The sequence below is a fragment of the Nelumbo nucifera genome, chromosome 3, assembly GCF_055504915.1.
Source record: "Nelumbo nucifera cultivar China Antique chromosome 3, China Antique-T2T, whole genome shotgun sequence".
NCBI lineage: Eukaryota > Viridiplantae > Streptophyta > Magnoliopsida > Proteales > Nelumbonaceae > Nelumbo > Nelumbo nucifera.
The window spans coordinates 102,379,655-102,397,362 of record NC_142651.1 but is presented as its reverse complement, the minus strand read 5'-3'; the positions used below and the strand labels follow the sequence as shown (position 1 = coordinate 102,397,362).

At 38.6% G+C, this 17,708-nt stretch overlaps 1 protein-coding gene across 1 annotated transcript in view; it reads right to left on the bottom strand.

Moving 5' to 3' along the window:
* LOC104598971 (uncharacterized) overlaps positions 1 to 17,708 on the bottom strand; it is an 88,701-nt gene that overhangs the window by 12,836 nt on the left and 58,157 nt on the right. Inside the window, exons 15-25 of the mRNA XM_010261301.2 lie at positions 15,478 to 15,579; positions 15,296 to 15,385; positions 15,108 to 15,183; positions 14,925 to 15,021; positions 14,752 to 14,821; positions 14,415 to 14,594; positions 10,705 to 10,827; positions 10,534 to 10,617; positions 10,153 to 10,337; positions 9,914 to 10,052; positions 9,755 to 9,814 (exon numbers count right to left, since the gene is read on the bottom strand). Of these exons, the coding sequence (XP_010259603.1) occupies positions 9,755 to 9,814; positions 9,914 to 10,052; positions 10,153 to 10,337; positions 10,534 to 10,617; positions 10,705 to 10,827; positions 14,415 to 14,594; positions 14,752 to 14,821; positions 14,925 to 15,021; positions 15,108 to 15,183; positions 15,296 to 15,385; positions 15,478 to 15,579 (1,206 nt within the window). The remainder of the gene's footprint in view (positions 1 to 9,754; positions 9,815 to 9,913; positions 10,053 to 10,152; positions 10,338 to 10,533; positions 10,618 to 10,704; positions 10,828 to 14,414; positions 14,595 to 14,751; positions 14,822 to 14,924; positions 15,022 to 15,107; positions 15,184 to 15,295; positions 15,386 to 15,477; positions 15,580 to 17,708) is intronic.

Below are 17,708 nucleotides of genomic sequence, written 5' to 3'. Positions count from 1 at the left end.
GTGTGTTTAAGGAAAAGTGAGAAAAGAGAGAGCACTCAAGAAGGACAATGCTCAACATTCACTTCAAACTCAAAGGTATGTCTTTGACTCTTTGTGAATTTAAAAAATATTTTTAGTATTTATTAGTTTAGTTTTTTAGTGTAGTTGCCTAGTTGGTTTAGACTCCTTTTTATTGATAATATTTTTTATTTTTAGCTTTTTGTATGAAATTTATACTCATTTGAATGATTTATAGTGTTAATAGTTAGTTTACATGCTTGCTAGTTAGCACACAAAACCAATAAAATAGCTTAGAAAATCATAGATAAAGTAAACACTCAAGAAAACTAACGTTTTAAAATCCAATGCCTAGGTGCCCTGTGGTCGCCTAGCCTCGCCTTGGTGCCTTGAAAACTATGGTTTTGCCAAACTTTGATTCATAGGATGCTTCACCTCCTTCCGTTGAGAAGGAACTATTTCAGATACTGCTTTGCGCCTGTGACTCCCCTTCCTCCTGGTTTAGATCATCATCTCACCAATGCTCTTATAAGTGATACCTCTATTTTAGATACTCCTCGTATCTCTGTTCCTCTTCACCGTTCTACTCGTATATCTAGACCTCCTGACAGCTATGGTTTTCCTTTAAACGATACATCTTTGTCTGTTGTCTTATCTTCCACAAATATTCCCCACTCCTACCAAGAAGCCAGTAGTAGCCCTCATTGGAAGGAAGCCATGGATGCATAGGTTCATGCTTTACACGAAAATGACACTTGGGACCTTGTGCCTACTCAAGATGCCTCCATTGTTGGGAGTCGTTAGGTTTACAACATTAAGCAGAAATTTGATGCATCTCTTGATCGATACAAGGTTTGTTTAGTTGCCTAGAGATATAGATGTTGTAGTTGTTGCTGGATATAGCTAGAAAGACTTGGATGTTGATGACATGCTATTGACTGGGAATAATGTTGAAGGTGTTCGTGAATTGAAGTCGTTACTTCAAAATTTCTTTCACATGAAGGGGTTGGGCCTTCTCACCTATTTCTTGGACTAGAAGTTCATCATAGTGATCGAGGGTATTTTGTTCGTCAGTAGAAATATGCCTCTAACCTTGGTAAACTTGTTGGTATTACTAATGAGAAGCATGTTGATACACCTATGGAGCTGAATTTTAAGTTATCTAAATCTGAAGGTCCATTGCTTCCCGATGCTTCCTCGTATTGCTAGCTTGTGAGTCTCTCATTTACCTCGCTATGACTCGCCTGATATTTCTCATGCTGTTCAGTTTGTTAGTTAATTTGTTTCTGCTCCTCATCAACCACATATGACTGTTGTTCATCACATCATTTGGTATGTTAGAGGCACAACTACTCAGGGATTGTTCTTCTCCTCCCTTATTCATTTGAGAGCATATGCCAATGCAAATTGGGCTAGTTGTCCTGACACCCGTAGGTCCACTACTGGGTGGTGTATCTTTATGGGTGATTCAATCATCTCTTGGAAGTATACGAAACAACAAAAAGTCTCCAAATCTTCCACTGAAACAGAGTATAGGGCAATGTCTTCTGTTTGCAATGAAATTGTTTGGTTACAGCCTATCTTTATCGATCTAGGTATTCAGCTTCCTACTCCTATTCCTCTCTCTATATAGGTAATACAAGTGCTATCAAGATTACACCTAACCCTGTTTTCCATGAGAGGACCAAGCACATCGAGGTGGACTGCCACTTTATCCAAGATCTTTTCACTGTTGGGTCTATATCACTTCCTTATGTAGCCTCAAACATGCTGATTGCCAATATCTTCACCAAGGCTATGACTTGATTGCCAATATCGACACCTTGTTCATATAGGCAAACTGATGCTTCTTGAATAATCTGTAAGAAGCTACCTAAGAGAAGATTCTTCCCCAAAAACCTTTAAAATACTATGTCTGCTGTGTTGTACTTGTCTTCGAAAAGTCTCCTGTATCTCTCTATCTAGATTGTACACAGAACTAAGGCTGCAACTTGGGCAGGGTTGGCCCGAACCCAACCCTAACCCAACCTGAAAAAGTTGGGTTGGGTTGATGTTTGGGTTAGGGTTAGGGTTGAAATTCATGAACCTGATTTTACTTTGGGTTGGGTTAGGGTTGACCCCGACTCTATAGTACATGTAATATATAAATATATGTTATATGTAATATATAATATACATTGATTTGTTTAGATGCACGATATTTGTATAGCCCCCACCACATAGTATCATGTATTTCTTTTAAGATAATCACTTCACTTAGCCCTAATTAGAAAGACTAAAACCTTAATAACATTATTTTATGTTTTTTTGAAAATTTTATTCTTCATCTCCTCTATGTTGTATGTCGCCCAAGAAAGATCTGTTGCAAGCCATAACTCGTAATAAACAATAGTCATTTCTAACACTTGTTTTTCTGAATTTTGTACCAAAAGAAAAAAAACACGTCAACAAACAAATACTAATGAAACATAGGATTAATATATATAGTGAAAGTTGAGTTAAGATCTAAAATCGAGAAATTCTATGAGGTTTTAAGGGATGGGAAGGTTTGGTTGGGTTGAAGGTCGGGCTGGGTTAGGGTTAGGGTTGGGGTTTAGAACTTAGGGTTGGGATAGGGTTGGCCTCAACCCGACCTAACCCGGCTCGACTTGCAGCCCAACACAGAACTACTAGTGGAATTACTCCCCAAATAACTTTTCCTTTTTAGATAAACCAACTAGGTTCCAGCTCCAAAGTAACTCCATTAAACCTTTTGGAAAACAAAAAGGCACCGCGAAGCACCTCAAAGCCTTCATCTAAAGCTCCCTTGCAAATTTGCAATGTAAAAATAAATGTTCCATGTCTTGGAGCTTTCAAATATTTAGGAGGGGTATCTTGGAAACTCAAATATTTAGGGTTGGCTATAACCACCAATTCTTATAAAAATATAATGGTAGTTGACTTTTGGCACATTGAAGATAAATTATTTATGAGTCCTCCCTAGTCCCTACAACATAGAGGATCAATTTCTTCTAAGGATCTCATTCATTAATCTCACCAACAATGTTCTAAAAGTAGTAATCGTATTGTAAATTGTAAGATTATTTCTATTTAAGCTTGATAATATAAAATATAGATATGCTAAAAGGCTATATATATATATATAAAAGTGATTTTACCCTAGAAGTGTAAGATGATATAATCAAATTTGACTTGAAAGTTAAATAATCCACACACAATGACTCTTTATCCTACATATGATGGAAAATAAACTCGATATATGGTTTTAAATAATGTAAAAAAGTCAATTTAAAGCAAGGTCTTTAAAACAAGTCACCTTTGACAAATTCGTTTTTCGGTAAGTTACTTACCCATGTTCTTTTATTTTCCAGGTAAGTAAAATAATGAGCATTTTTAATAAACTTTCCCTGGTCCCGACATAAATATGAAAAAAGAACATTGGTTTCTGTAGAGATAGTGAAATCTAGCCGTAGGGCTATTTTTGTACTTTTACTTTTCTTTTCTGTATATCTCTCTTAGTATTATATCATGTATATTGAAGGCAGATCTGTCCTTTTACAACTTAATATAAATATTTCTTTTAAGGTGTCGACTGACAAGTTGTCACATCCACCATTCGGCTGTGTTGTCTCTCTCTCTCTCTTTCTTAGTTTTTCGATTTGACTCTGACATAGTATCAGAACAGGACACGATCTGATTTGCGAGTGACTACTTCCCTCACCTCTTTCTTATCTATTATCTAGAGTACTCCCTAACAGTATTTGGAAGGCTCTTGAGTGTTCTTAAATCCGATTTCTGAAGCTGCTTTTAATCAGAACTCGACAGACTTTGTTCCTGGACTGCTGCGCCACCAGATTTCTCTTTTGGATTGGATCTTCCTCTAGAAGCATTGGATCAGGCTGAAACTTTAGATCTAGTGTTGCCTAGGGCAGATCTACTGTTTCCAATTGGTTTGGTTTGAAACAGATTTGATCTACAAGGGTTTTGAGCCACTTCAGAGTTCGACAGACCCTTACAATTTCCTTTTCTGGACATTGACTGAAAGGTACTTCATTATTTTACTATTTTGAACACTTCTCTCTGTGGTTTTTCTTACTCTTGTGATTCAATGGCATCAGAAAGAATGGAAGTTCTCCCCATCAAATTTAATGGTACGAACTATGCACTTCGGAAATTCAATTTCCAACTTCTTGTCAAGGCGAAAGGTCTCTAGGGATATTTGGATGGATCAGTAGTTAAACTTGATGATTCGGACATCAAGGGCCTTAATTCGTAGAGAATTGATAATGCAAAAATTGCATCTTGGATCTTAGGATCCGTTGAAACTAACAATGCAATTCTTATGAGAGGATACAGGACTGCTTGTGAGATGTATGAGTATCTCGAAAGAGTATATCAGCAATCAAACACCTCAAGACATTATCAGATAAAGGTTGACATCTCCTATTATCAAGGAGAAAGAAAGGTCCAAGAGTACTATGCTGGGTTTATTAACCTTTGGACCGAATATGAGCTTGTTCACATGGGGAATGATCCTTCAGAATGTTGTGTGAAGTATATGAAGGAACATTTCGATAGAAGAAAGATTATGCACTTCCTAATGCATCTCAGACCTGAATTCGAAGTTGTTAGATCTAATATCCTGAGTTGAGGAACACTTCCCGACTTGGATACTATTCTTGGTGAAATTTTGAGGGCCGAAACCAAAATTGCCACACAGACTACTCTGGATGGAAGGAAGGAGTCTAACATTGATACGGTCTTTCTAGCAACAAAACCGAAAGGGAAGGACTTCTCTAAAATACAGTGCTATGAATGTAACGAGTTCAAACATGTTTCTCACTGCAAGAAAAAGAATACATGTACCTACTATATGCAGGTTGGCCATATTATCACTGAATGTTCCACTCGGCCCCAGAAAAGTAGTGGATCAAATCAGAAGAAAGGAAGCTACAAGGCTTATCAAACAGGTGTAGATGGATCAGATGTAGTATCTTCCATTACTTCTGTGACTGAACAGAATGACACCTTAGGTAGCATGTCTGAAGAACGAATTTGACAGCTCATGTCCTTTGTTATCTCTTCAACCTTCTCTGCTATGGGCCTGTTTGGTAAGTCTCCTACCTACTGTCCCTCACTGAACCATTTATGGTACATTAACTTAGGAGCCTCTAACCATATGACAGGGGCCACTCTTGGTCAGTGTCCTAAACCCCATCTCCCCAATAAACACATTGTTAATGCTAATGGTGAGAAATTAGATATACTTGGATGTGATAATTTATATTTATCTACTTCTAAGTCATCTCCATTTCATTTGTCCAAAACCCTATTTGTCCCGAAGCTTACCACCAATTTAATTTCTATTGACCAACTTGTAAAGGAAGGTAACAATGTCTCATTTACTTCTGATGGTTGTTTTATACAGGACCGACAAACTAGGGAGGTTAAGGGGAAGGGGCGTAGACTGGGAAGACTCTTTGCTTTGGAATTTGAGAAGAATACAACTGTGCCTGCTTCTACTTCATGTTTGATTTCTACTACTTCTAGTTTTGAATATGTTAATTGTAATAAAGATTGGCAGTTGTGGCATAAACGACTAGGCCATCTTTTCTCTAAGAAACTTGATCAGTTGTTTTCCTTTGGTAGTTTACCTGTTTCTCTTAAAAATGTGAATAATGACTGCATTACTTGTGGCTTATGTAAGAGTCATATTTTGCCTTTTCCTTCTCATTCTAAACATGCAACAATCCCTTTCTATTTAATACATAATGATGTTTGGTCGTCTCCACTTGTCTCACGGATGTGTTTTAAATATTTTCTAACCTTTATTGATGATTGCACTCGTTTCACTTGGGCCTATTTTCTTCGAAAGAAATCTGACGTGTACTCCGTATTTCAACACTTTCACACATATGTTGCTACTCAGTTTGATGCCCGAATTTGTGTGCTACGATCGGATTCAAGGGGAGAGTATATTGATGGAGATTTCCAAAACTACTTAAAACATGGAATTCAAACCCAAAAGTCTTGTCCAGGCACCCCACAACAAAACGGGGTTGCAAAAAGGAAAAATGGGCATAATCTTGAGTGTAGTCAAAACCCTTTTACAGGTTTCCCACGTACCCTCTTGGTTTTGGGTGGAGGTGGCCAGCACTGCACCAAAAACCAAGAGGGAATCCTCTCCTTTTCAATCACTCTTCCACAAATCCCTAGACCTATCCATGCTCAGAGTATTCGGATGTGCTTGTTTTGTCCACCTTCCACCCCATGAACGCACAAAGTTAACTACACAAGCAGCTTTGCGTGCTTTTATGGGGTATAGCTCTGAACATAAAGGGTATCTTTGCTATGACCCTTTGGTTCATCGTCTTCGAATTTCTCGTAATGTAGTTTTTCTTGAAAGTGTATCATTCTTTAAACATATTGTGAAGTTCCCAGCTCCTTTTGTTTCCTTGCTACATAGTTTTGATTCTACAGGTACATCGGATACTCCATTGTCACCTCTGCAACAACTTCAGACCTTCAGGAAGCAACGGCCTTCTTCAGTCTCCATCCCCCCCTGCTCCGCCTCCAATTGCTGATCCAGTCACTCCAGCTGCCTCAGTAAGTGTTCAAGACCTTCCCTTTGAACCTATTGCTCCTACTTTACGCTGTTCCTCTAGAATTTTCCGTCCACCTAACCTTATGGTTATTCACCAGACAATAGCTCCTTTTCTGCCATTTTATCTACCACAGACATTCCCATATCTTATCAACAGGTTGTAGCAGAACCACATTGGAAAGATGCAATGGATTCTGAGATTCGAGCTCTTTTGGAGAATGACACCTGGGTCAAAGTCAAAGCTCCACCTGAGACATCTCTCACAGGAAGCCGATGGGTCTATTCTGTGAAACTAAAATCTGATGGAAGCCTAGACATATACAAAGTTAGGCTTGTTGCACAGGGTTACAAACAGGAATATGGGATAGACTATGAGGAGACTTTTGCTCCTGTAGCTAAGATGACCACTGTACGACTTTTGATGGTTGTGTCTGTAGTCAAACAGTGGACAATTCATCAGATGGATATCAAGAATGCTTTTCTCCATGGGGAATTGAAAGAGACAGTTTACATGAAGCTTCCTCCAGGATATTGTACAGATCTGCAGCTTGTTTGTCGTCTGAAGAAGTCACTTTATGGCCTGAAGCAAGCTCCTAGGGCCTAGTTTGAGAAGTTCAGATCTGTCATCACAGATGCTGGCTTTATTCAAAGTCCTTCTGATTACTCTTTATTCACCCTAACTGAAGCAAGGAGTAACGATATTACTCCTTTATGTTGATGATATACTTATTACAGGGGATGACATAGAAGGAATTTCTAGGCTACAACAGTTACTCAGTGAATCCTTCAAGATGAAGGACTTGGGACTGTTGACATATTTCTTGGGCCTTGAGGTGAGTAGAAATTCTCGAGGCTACTTTGTTAATCAACAAAAGTATGCGGCTGATCTGGTTAAATTGGCAAATCTTAGTGATTCTAAGATTGTGGACACTCCACAAGAACTGAATTTGAAACTCAGCAAAGATGATGGGTCTCCCCTTGAAGATCCTACCCTTTATCATCAACTAGTGGGCAGTTTAATCTATCTCACCATGACTCGGCCGAACATATCTTATGCAGTTCAGATAGTAAGTCAGTTTGTGTCTTCTCCGAGACAACCACAATTATCTGCAATTCATTGGATTATAAGATATGTACGGGGCACACTGTCACATGGGATATTCTTCTCCTCATCATCTCCCATTCATCTTATGGCCTATGCAAATGCTGATTGGGCTGGATGCCCCGACACCCGACGGTCCACAACTGGCTGGTGTGTCTTCCTAGGCAACTCCCTTATCTCATGGAAGTGCAAGAAACAAACTACTATGTTCAAATCTTCCACTGAAGTTGAATTCAGGGCTATGTCTTCCATGTGTAGTGAGATCATATGGCTTCGGACTCTTCTATTTGAAATACTAAGTGAGCCACCATTGTTTGTTCCTTTTTAAGCAAACAACATAAGTGCAATCAAAATTGCATGCAACCCCGTCTTCCATGAGCGCGCCAAGCACATAGAAGTTGATTGCCACTAGACCTATTCATGGGCCAGGTCGGGCTCGGCCCAGGCTTTCACTCTGTATTAATAGAATTTTCTAAGGCCCGAGCTCGAGCCCGGCTTGACCATCGGGCCTACAACTTGGGCCCGAGCCTGACCCTCATAAAAAGCCCGAAGCTCGGGCTTGGGCCCGAGCCCGAAATTTTGCCCATACTGTTAGCGGCTGAATAGAGCGAGAGAGAGAGAGATTATAAAGAAAAGAATAAAAAATGTATATATTGAATTATAAATATATATTTTAATAAATACTATATTATTTATATAATATATAAAATACATATTATATATTTTATAAAATATATAATGCTGAGTCGGGCCGGGCCGGGCTCGAGCCGGGCTTTTTTGACAAATCCCGAGCCCGGCCCGAAACACAATCAAGCTTACTATGTTAGGCCCGAGGTCAGGTCCGCGGGCCTAATTACATGACCAAGCCCGACCGGGGTGCGGGCCGGGCTGGGCCGGGCTTTTTTGACAAATCCCGAGCCCGGCCCGAAACACAATCAAGCTTACTATGTTAGGCCCGAGGTCAGGTCCGCGGGCCTAATTACATGACCGAGCCCGACCGGGGTGCGGGCCGGGCTGGGCCATTGGGCTACCCGGCCCATGAACAGGTCTAATTGTCACTTCATTCGCAATCTCCTTCTTGAGGGTACCATATCTCTTCCTCATGTCTCCTCTGGGCTCCAATTGGTAGACTTGTTAACTAAAGCAATGACACAGGCTCGGCATCTATTTCTCATGGACAAACTTATGCTTATTCCTAGGCATCAGTTTGAGGGGGAGTGTAGAGACGGTGAAATCTAGCTGTAGGGCTATTTTTGTACTTTTACTTTTCTTTTCTGTATATCTCTCTTTGTATTATCTCTCATGTATATTAAGGGCAGATCTATCCTTTTACAACTTAATATAAATATTTCTTTTAGGGTGTCGACTAACAAGTCGTCACACCCACCATTCGGCTGTGTCTCTCTCTTTCTCTTTCTCAGTTTTTCGATCTGACTTTGACGGTTTCTTGGTCAATGGTATTCACAATCCCATTGACCAACTTTTCCCCCTCTCAAAATCCCAAAAACAAATGCCCCCTCAATATTAACAAAATAAATGACAAAGTAGAGAACTAGTTCTCAATTGAATTGATTTGAATCACAAGAATTGCATAAATTGTAAGGTTTATGATTCAAATTGTAGGATTCAAACAAAAGAAATAGATTTTTGAAGAAAAGGATGGACACAAGATTCAAATCGAAGCCCTTGGGATTCATGATTCAAACGAATCAAACGAATCAAACCGTGAATCATATTGTAAATTGTATGATTTTAACAACATCGCTCATCAAGCTTTTTGCATTTCTTTCATATTTCATCTTAGTTCAGAGTAATTTGGATGAGACATATTAATATATCATAACCATGTCTGGAAGTATCCAGCAATCCCTCTAAATCTTAGTTAAAGTCTTCCATTGGTAAACCTCCCAATAGGAACCCCTAGTCAGCTAGTCCCATGCTTCAGAGGAACCATTTAATCAAATTTCACCATTATAAGTAACTCATGTAATCTGGCAGAGACATTATAACAATGTTTGGCAGTATTCAGATTCAAAGAAAATGAGACTGACCTTCTTTTCCTTCTCCAGTATTTCCCTTATGGGACAGTGTGCAGCAGTTACACAAAGATTCTGTAAAAAAATATTATGAGGAACTAAATCCATGCAAGAGTTGTAGGTTTAAAGAAAGATGGGATACTATAGATCACAAGTAAATAACAAAAAACAAACCTTTAAGTCACTTCCAGAGTAGCCATCTGTCATACATGCAATTGCTTCCAAATCAACATCAGGTGCCATTTCCTCCTTAGCCAAGATGACTCTCAGAATTTTCTCTCTATTTGCAGCATCTGGCAAATTTACCATCAATCTGAATGCAACATGTTCATATATATAATCAAAATAATGAATTGTTAAGGAGACAAGAATGTCATGAAACTAAAGGGACTTCTGAATATCTAACCATTTACCTTCGCGGTAGCCTCCGTACAACGGCCTCATCAAGGTCAAATGGCCTATTGGTGGCAGCAAGTACCAGTACACGTTCTTTATCCTTTGTACGGAGACCATCCCAGTTCACCATGAACTCATTTTTCATTTTCCGCATAGCTTCATGCTCTCCTGGATTTTCACGCCTTCCTAACATACTGTCAACCTGTAATAGGAAACCAATGAGCCAAACACACACATAATCACAAAGAAGATAAATTCAGGCAGAATAATATGGAAGGAGTGGAAATGTGAAAATTCCAAAGGTACACAAGGCAGAAATAAGAAGTCTATCAATTGCAAAAAATGTTTCTAATAAGCTATCTGCATAGAAAACAAAATGTTTGTTCGATCCAACTAACCTCATCAACAAAAATTACACTGGGAGCTATTTTGCTGGCTAGTGAGAACACTGCCTTGACATATTTTTCACCCTCACCAAACCACTGTAAGGAAGATGAAGTTACAAGTCACATTGAAGAGGAAGACAAGAAGGCATAGATGAAAAAATACCACACCAGATTGCAATTAACCTTTGAAGTAATACTTGACATTGATATATTGATAAAGTTTGCTCCTGCTTCTGTTGCAACAGCTTTTGCAAGCATTGTTTTACCAGTACCAGGGGGTCCAAACAGCAGTATTCCCTTGCATGGCTGGAAAAGAGAAATGTTTTAACATTATGCAGATACAAACAAGGCTGAAAGTATTGATACAATACGCCCCGTATCGGGTGTAATGTATCAATCTTTTGGGGTCCAAAACACCTGTTTACAGGTGCATTTGGGTACCCCTTTTTTAATAAAAAATATATATAAGCCAAAAAAAAAAAAACTAAATAAAACATAACAAGCGCATGGTTTAATTTATACACCTCTGATACTTTGAACCTTGGATATGACAAGGGTAAGATGAGGGATACGGATATGAGTATCCTATAGAATATTTTTCTGGTAGTTACAAATAGAGAGCAAAAAGAAATAAAAAGAGATAAGAACACCCCTAAAAAACACTCCCCTGCAAGTTGGGTCATATATATATATATATATATATATATATATATATAAATATATATACCCAACTTGTTACAAGTTGAGTATATCGATCACAAGCAACACTTTTAGTGAATACATCTCCCAACTGCTAACTTGTGTTCACATAAGGGGTACATATTTCACCACTTTCTATCTTCTCACAAACGAAGTGCTTATCCACCTGATAGGAATTGATCAGCACCCTTGAAGACTTATTCTAGGAAGAAGTCCTTACAACAGGCCCTAATATGAGAGTGGTGGTACTTGGGATTTGGACTGAATTGAACACCAAGGGTATTTTTGTCATTTTGCAACTTTCTGTGGGGTCCACTGGTAGGGTTTAATTTGTCTAGTTATTGCTGGTGATCATACTTCTAGATGGGATCAAGTGCTTCCAATAGCTGAGTTTGCTTATAAAAGCTCAGTAAATAGATCCACGAGAAGAAGTCCATTTGAAGTGGTGACTAGTATTCAGCCTAAGTGGCCAATTGATTTAGTTACCTTACCACTAGATACACGTGCTAGAATTATTGAAGCATAAGCATTTGCAAGGCACATAAGAGAGATACATGATGATGTTAGGAGAAAAATTGCATTGGTCAATGATCTATACAAGGCTAGGGCTGATATTCATCGACGGTTGGCAAATTATCAAGAGGGAAACATGGTTATGGTACGTATACGGCCAGAGTGTCTTTGGTCTTCCTAAAGGTATGTACAAGAAGCTCCACTCAAAGAGTGTCGGTCCTTACAAAATCATCAAGAAGATAAGTTCTAGAACCTAGGGGTGAGCAAATGGGTAGGTTCTTCTTGGAACCGACCTCGAACCGGCCCTACCTAATCTGTTACAAGATAGGGTTTGGTACCATATTCTTGGAACCGTCCCCCCATCCAAGTCGGTTCAAGGGTCTATAGGTTTACCCTATTCGAACCGACATGATGAACCAACCTTGCTTGGCCTGGGTGGAACCGGCCTTTGAACCGAACTTGCTTTGAAATAAACCCCAAAATATTTTTAAGGATGTGAAGATTTGAGCCCAAGCTCATGGCTATAAAGCCATGGTCTCACTTGACCATCGAGTTACATAAGTGATTTGATCATTTGTTTTCATTTTAATATTTTTGTATATAATAAATAATGTAAAAGGAAATATTTATAAAATTTAAATTATAATGACAATTTTCAACCATATATTAATATATTATGATAATCTACACATTAAATTACTCAATTTAATCTATATAGATAATATACGTTTTAAACTATATATTATCATTATTGAAAATCAAGATTTTGAAGGACATGTTTCATTTTTTTTTTCTTGAAGGGGGAGAGTAAAGAAAGAACAAGTTCCACAGGTAGACCGGGAAACGACTCCGGAACCGCCAAGGCCAGAACTGACCTTGGAACCGACCTTCACAGGGTGTTTCGGTTCCAAAAACTTGGAACAGACCCCTACAGGGTAGTTTCTAGGTTTTGCCATGGAACCAAACCAAACCGACCCATGCTCACCCCTACCAATATTTTAAAACGGGGAGGCGTGACGCGAGGCGTTCCACTACCTAGAGGTGTGAGGAGTAGTTCAGAATGCAAGAGGTGTAAGCCTCCTTAAGAGGAGGGGGGTTGGGAGGAGGATGAAGAGGAAGGGGGGTGAGTTCTTGGATCACTGCTACAAGAGCGTATCAGAAATTCCTTGTCAAGTGGAAAGGCAAGCCTATGTTTAAGAGTTCTTGGATCACTGCTGAAGATTTTCATCATCTTAACCCAAATCTTTATGAAACATACCATGCTTATAACTCACCATGGTCAAGTTCTTTCAAGCCAGGAAGAGGTGATAGGAATCAATCAACATACTTGAAGACTTATTCCAGGAAGAAGGCCTTACACCAAGCCCTTGATATGGCATAGTGATGGTACTTGGGATTTGGATTGAATTGAACACCAAGGGTATTTTTGTCATTTTGCAATTTCTGGGGGGGGGGGGGAGTTCCAATGATAGGGTTTAATTTTTCTAGTTATGAACAGCGTAGTTTGAATTCTACTAGGATTATTGAGTTTAACAGTAACTCCTAAGACTATTATGAGTCTAACAGTTTGACTCCAAGGATTATTGCGAGTTTAGAGTCTATAAATATGTATGGACGCTTTACAATGAAGTTTATGGGTTTTCTTCAGCTTATGCTAACTACGATGAGCAATTCCCATGCCCCAGAGTGATTCTAGGCACCCTGTGAGTGATTCCAGGTATTTTCTCTCTTCTTTCTATCCTTATTTTCTCTCGTATTCCTTCAAGAAGCCATTACAGCCATCAACAGCCATAAAATTCTGATCAAAGAAGACCACTCAACATTCTCTAAGGACTAGAACTGAGTTGGTCCTACATCACCACCTCAATGTGTTTTGTCCTTGCATGCATAAGTGGATTGTCACAACAGTTTGCTTTTTAATCCATGTCACTAAATTACCTCCAACTAAGGTGCGATAACATATTGTACATCTCCAATCCTCCATTGATCCAGCCTAGTCAGCATTTGTATAAACTTCCACCCTCAAGCATCCATGGTTAGACAACAAGATACTTCACCCATGATGTTTCTTCATATATTTGAGAACTCGTTATTGCAGCAGCCAGGTGTGTGGTCCTAGGTGAATGCATTTACTGACTCAAAACTCCGTAACATATGAAATATCAGGTCTTGTATTGGATAAATACAGTAGTCTGCCAAGTCTTTGAAACTGCCATACATTAGAAAGAGGCTCACCCTCATTGTCACCCAACCTATGGTTGTTCTAAATAGGTGTGTCTGTTGGCTTAGCACCCAATTTACTTGTGTCCTCAAGAAGGTTTTGAATGTACTTCCATTGAGAAATGAAGATGCCATTCTATGATCTAGCAAGTAGCAACCTCAATTCCAAGAAAGTACTTTAAGGGGCCTAGATCCTTGACCTCAAACTATGACCCAAAGTAGTTCTTTAGCTTCTGTATTTTTAACTCCCAACCTGACAACAATGTTTATATCATGCTTTTTAAGCAAAATGTCATTTCTCAAAATATATAGATTTTTTATAGTATGACTTGTAGAAATATACCAATGTCGTATTAGGATTTAGGTACATATCATATTTGACATTGGTATGTTATGCATATACAGTTATCTGGGTATCATAATAAGAAAATTTTCTTAGAAAAAGGACTAGGAAATTAAACCTTTGTTAGCTGTCCTTTGCAAAACAATTCAGGCCTTTGCAAAGGAAGCATAACTAATTCCTTCAATGTCTCCTTCACATTTTCCAAGGCTCCGATGTCATCAAAGGTAACTCCAATATCATTTGGTGGAATAACATCTGCCAAAAGTCTCTTTTCAAATTCATTCTCAGTGACAACATCCTGAAAAACATCAAGCCAAAAACCATTTCACATTTAGAAGTATAATTTCAAAAATAAACACTTAAACTTGTACCAAAAAGCATAGCATGGTTTTTCTTTAATTGGTAGCAAAACAAGGTTATATTAGTACCATAAGGGATTGCATAAATAGGTTTACCTTAAGTGATTTTTTCAGGCTCTTAGACTCACTTTGGATACTATTCAAGATGTTGAGTCCAAATCTAATGCTGCAATATCAGAAATAAAATATTGTTAAAATGCAATATAGAGGCTGCCAAATTGATGTTTTCCCCAACCAAGTAGAAGGTATTAGTCATAATTCAAGTCAACCTTTCACTGGAAATCACAAGTTTAGCATCTTTTGGTGAATCTCTGTCTCTATTCATAAAATGATGACTTAAAGCCCAACCAACAATCTTCTCCACGCCTATAGGCAGCATAGAAAAAATTGGCTTATATCAGCTCAATAATTCTATACGAGAAAGCGCAAATTTAGTGAAGGACATTACTGACTTTCAATTGTAAGGGCGTGATCTTTTATGCAAAGTGTTCCAAGGTCAGGGCAATCCAACCCATTTCGATTTAGAACCTGAGCGCATGAAAGGTAGATTATAAAGTTAAAATATGCAAGATGCCAATCAAGTTGTCACCAAACATAAAACACTTTATAATGTATAATACAAGAATTATACACCACTTACCGAGCGGATGTTAATAATGTTTGATTGTGCTTTAAGTGTTTTAACATCACGATCCAGTCGTTGTTTCCAATCCAAAAGTAAAGCTTCATCCTAAAACAAATTCCAGAAACAGTAACACATTCTATATATAAAGATGGAAAAATAAGGGTATTGGACCCTAACATTTAAGTAAATTTCCATACTTGTGGCAGCTGTATGGTCACTTTGTTTGGGAATAATCGGGTGAGCTGCTTGGTTGCCTTTGGCACCTCTTTGTTTCTATCATGTAACCTACCAAAGTTGTCCTGCATCATGAGAAATCAACACCTATGTAAGTTCTTCAAGAGAATAGCAGTAATTAAACACAGAACAAATAAAGGTAAGATATAATATGCATGGCACAAAAGACAAAATTCAAGTGGCAATTGGTGCTGCATATGGTCATTTTGTAGGCATCAGCAGGAGGTTTCTGGTGGTCTGGAACACTGGAACAGTGTGTTCACTCAGTGACCATAGTAGCTACATTGGAAAGTTTTGGGAAGTATCATTACAAGTTGTACATAGTATTAATGAAGACATCAAAAGTGAAGTTTTGGGAATAGTTAGATAAAGTCAAATCCAGATGGCTAGTTACCACTGTGTGAGGGAGGTGATTTCAATACAATATACAGTAGGAAGGAAAGAAGGGTGACTAAAGGACAGCAGGAATGCGTGGATTTAGGGAGTTTACCAATAGACATGAACTGGTTGATTTACCACTTGTGGGAGATAAGTTCACATGGATGAATAACCAGAAGTTCCAGTGCTAGTGAAGCTTGAAAGGTTTCTAATAACTTCTGAGTGGGTGGAGCAATGCCCTGATTTATATCAGGAGGCAGGGCCCAGGCCATTATCAGGCCATAGGACTCTTATTTTGCATGGAAACAAATGTAAACCAATTCATGAACCATTTAGGTTTGAACATAGGTGGCTGCAAGAAGCAGGCTTTTCACAAAAGTCTAAAAAGATGGTGGGACTCAATTCAGGGGGAAGGGTTGGCTTCACACATAATTACTAAAAAACTCCAAGCACTTAAGAAACAGGAGTTACTTAACAAGAACAGGAACCAAAGGAATTTATGACAAGATTGCTTATCAAGAAGAAGCAAAGTGGAGACAAGGGACTCACAAAACATGGCTAAAAGTAAGTGACAAAAACATGCAGTTTTTCACCAAATGGCAACCTCAAAGAAGAAGATTAAACACATATAGTAGTCTGGAAATGGACAGAGGTACGAGGAGGAAGGGGAGCTTAAGAAATATAGCAAGAATTCTATAAAAATCTTTTCAAAGAGGAATGCAAGCAAAGACCTCTAATGGATGCACCTCAATTTATGATCATATCTGAAGTGCAAGAAGTGGAGACATAGCCCTGGGACATGATCGTACTATTCTATTTTACATAAAAGTTTGGAATTTTGTGAACGCTGATGTATGAAAGCTTTGGAGAAGTTTCACCAAACAATTTCTTTGGAATGTAGCTTAATTGCTACTTTAGAGGAGTTTCTACAAAACTATTAGCCAATCAAAAGAGGAAGCTTATACCTTAATATCCTTTTCCCAAGGGGCTTTTCTACGTAACAGGCAATTATTGGATAGGGTACTAATTGGCAATGAACTAGTAGATTCAAGATTGAAGAGCAACATGGGGAGGTAGATACGCAAGGTAGATTTAGAGAAGGCATATGATCACGTAAGCTGGGGCTGGCTTCTTGGACTACATTTTTGCCTACATGCAGTTTGATAGAGAATCGAGGAACTGGATGAGAGTTTGTCTTTCCACCTCCAGATTTTCAATCTTAATAAATGGAAAAGCTGCTAGGTTTTTTTAAAAGCTCTAGGGAACTAAGGCAAGGCAACCCCTTGTCCCCACTATTTTTCATGTGTGTAATGGAAGCTTCGTCTGAGAACTACAAGGTCTTAGAACTAGTAGGGCAAATAGAAGGTTTCAGGGTGAACGAGCATGGAACTATGGTAACACTACTATAATATGCTGATGATACTTTATTTTTTCTCCAGCAGAGCGAAAGCAGCTTGTGCATCTTAAATGGTTGCTAATTTGGTTTGAAGCTGTCTCAGGGCCAAAGGTTATTAACCTGTGAAAAGTGAGGTCGAGTTGGAAGAGTAGAAAATATTCTAAGGTGGGAAATTACAAATGCATTCGGGACCCACTGAGAGAGCAGATGGGAAGGAGGTTGGCAATATGGAAATGCAAATATTTGTCAGCAGGTGCTAAAAAACTCTCCTAAAGAGTACCATGTTTCAGATACCAACCTGTTATATGTCATCATTTCCAATTCCAGCAGTGGTAGCAGATAGCAAAGAGAAATTTCCAAGAGACTTCCTATGGAGAGAATGGCGGGACAAAAATAAAATGCACCCAGTGGTTGGGCACA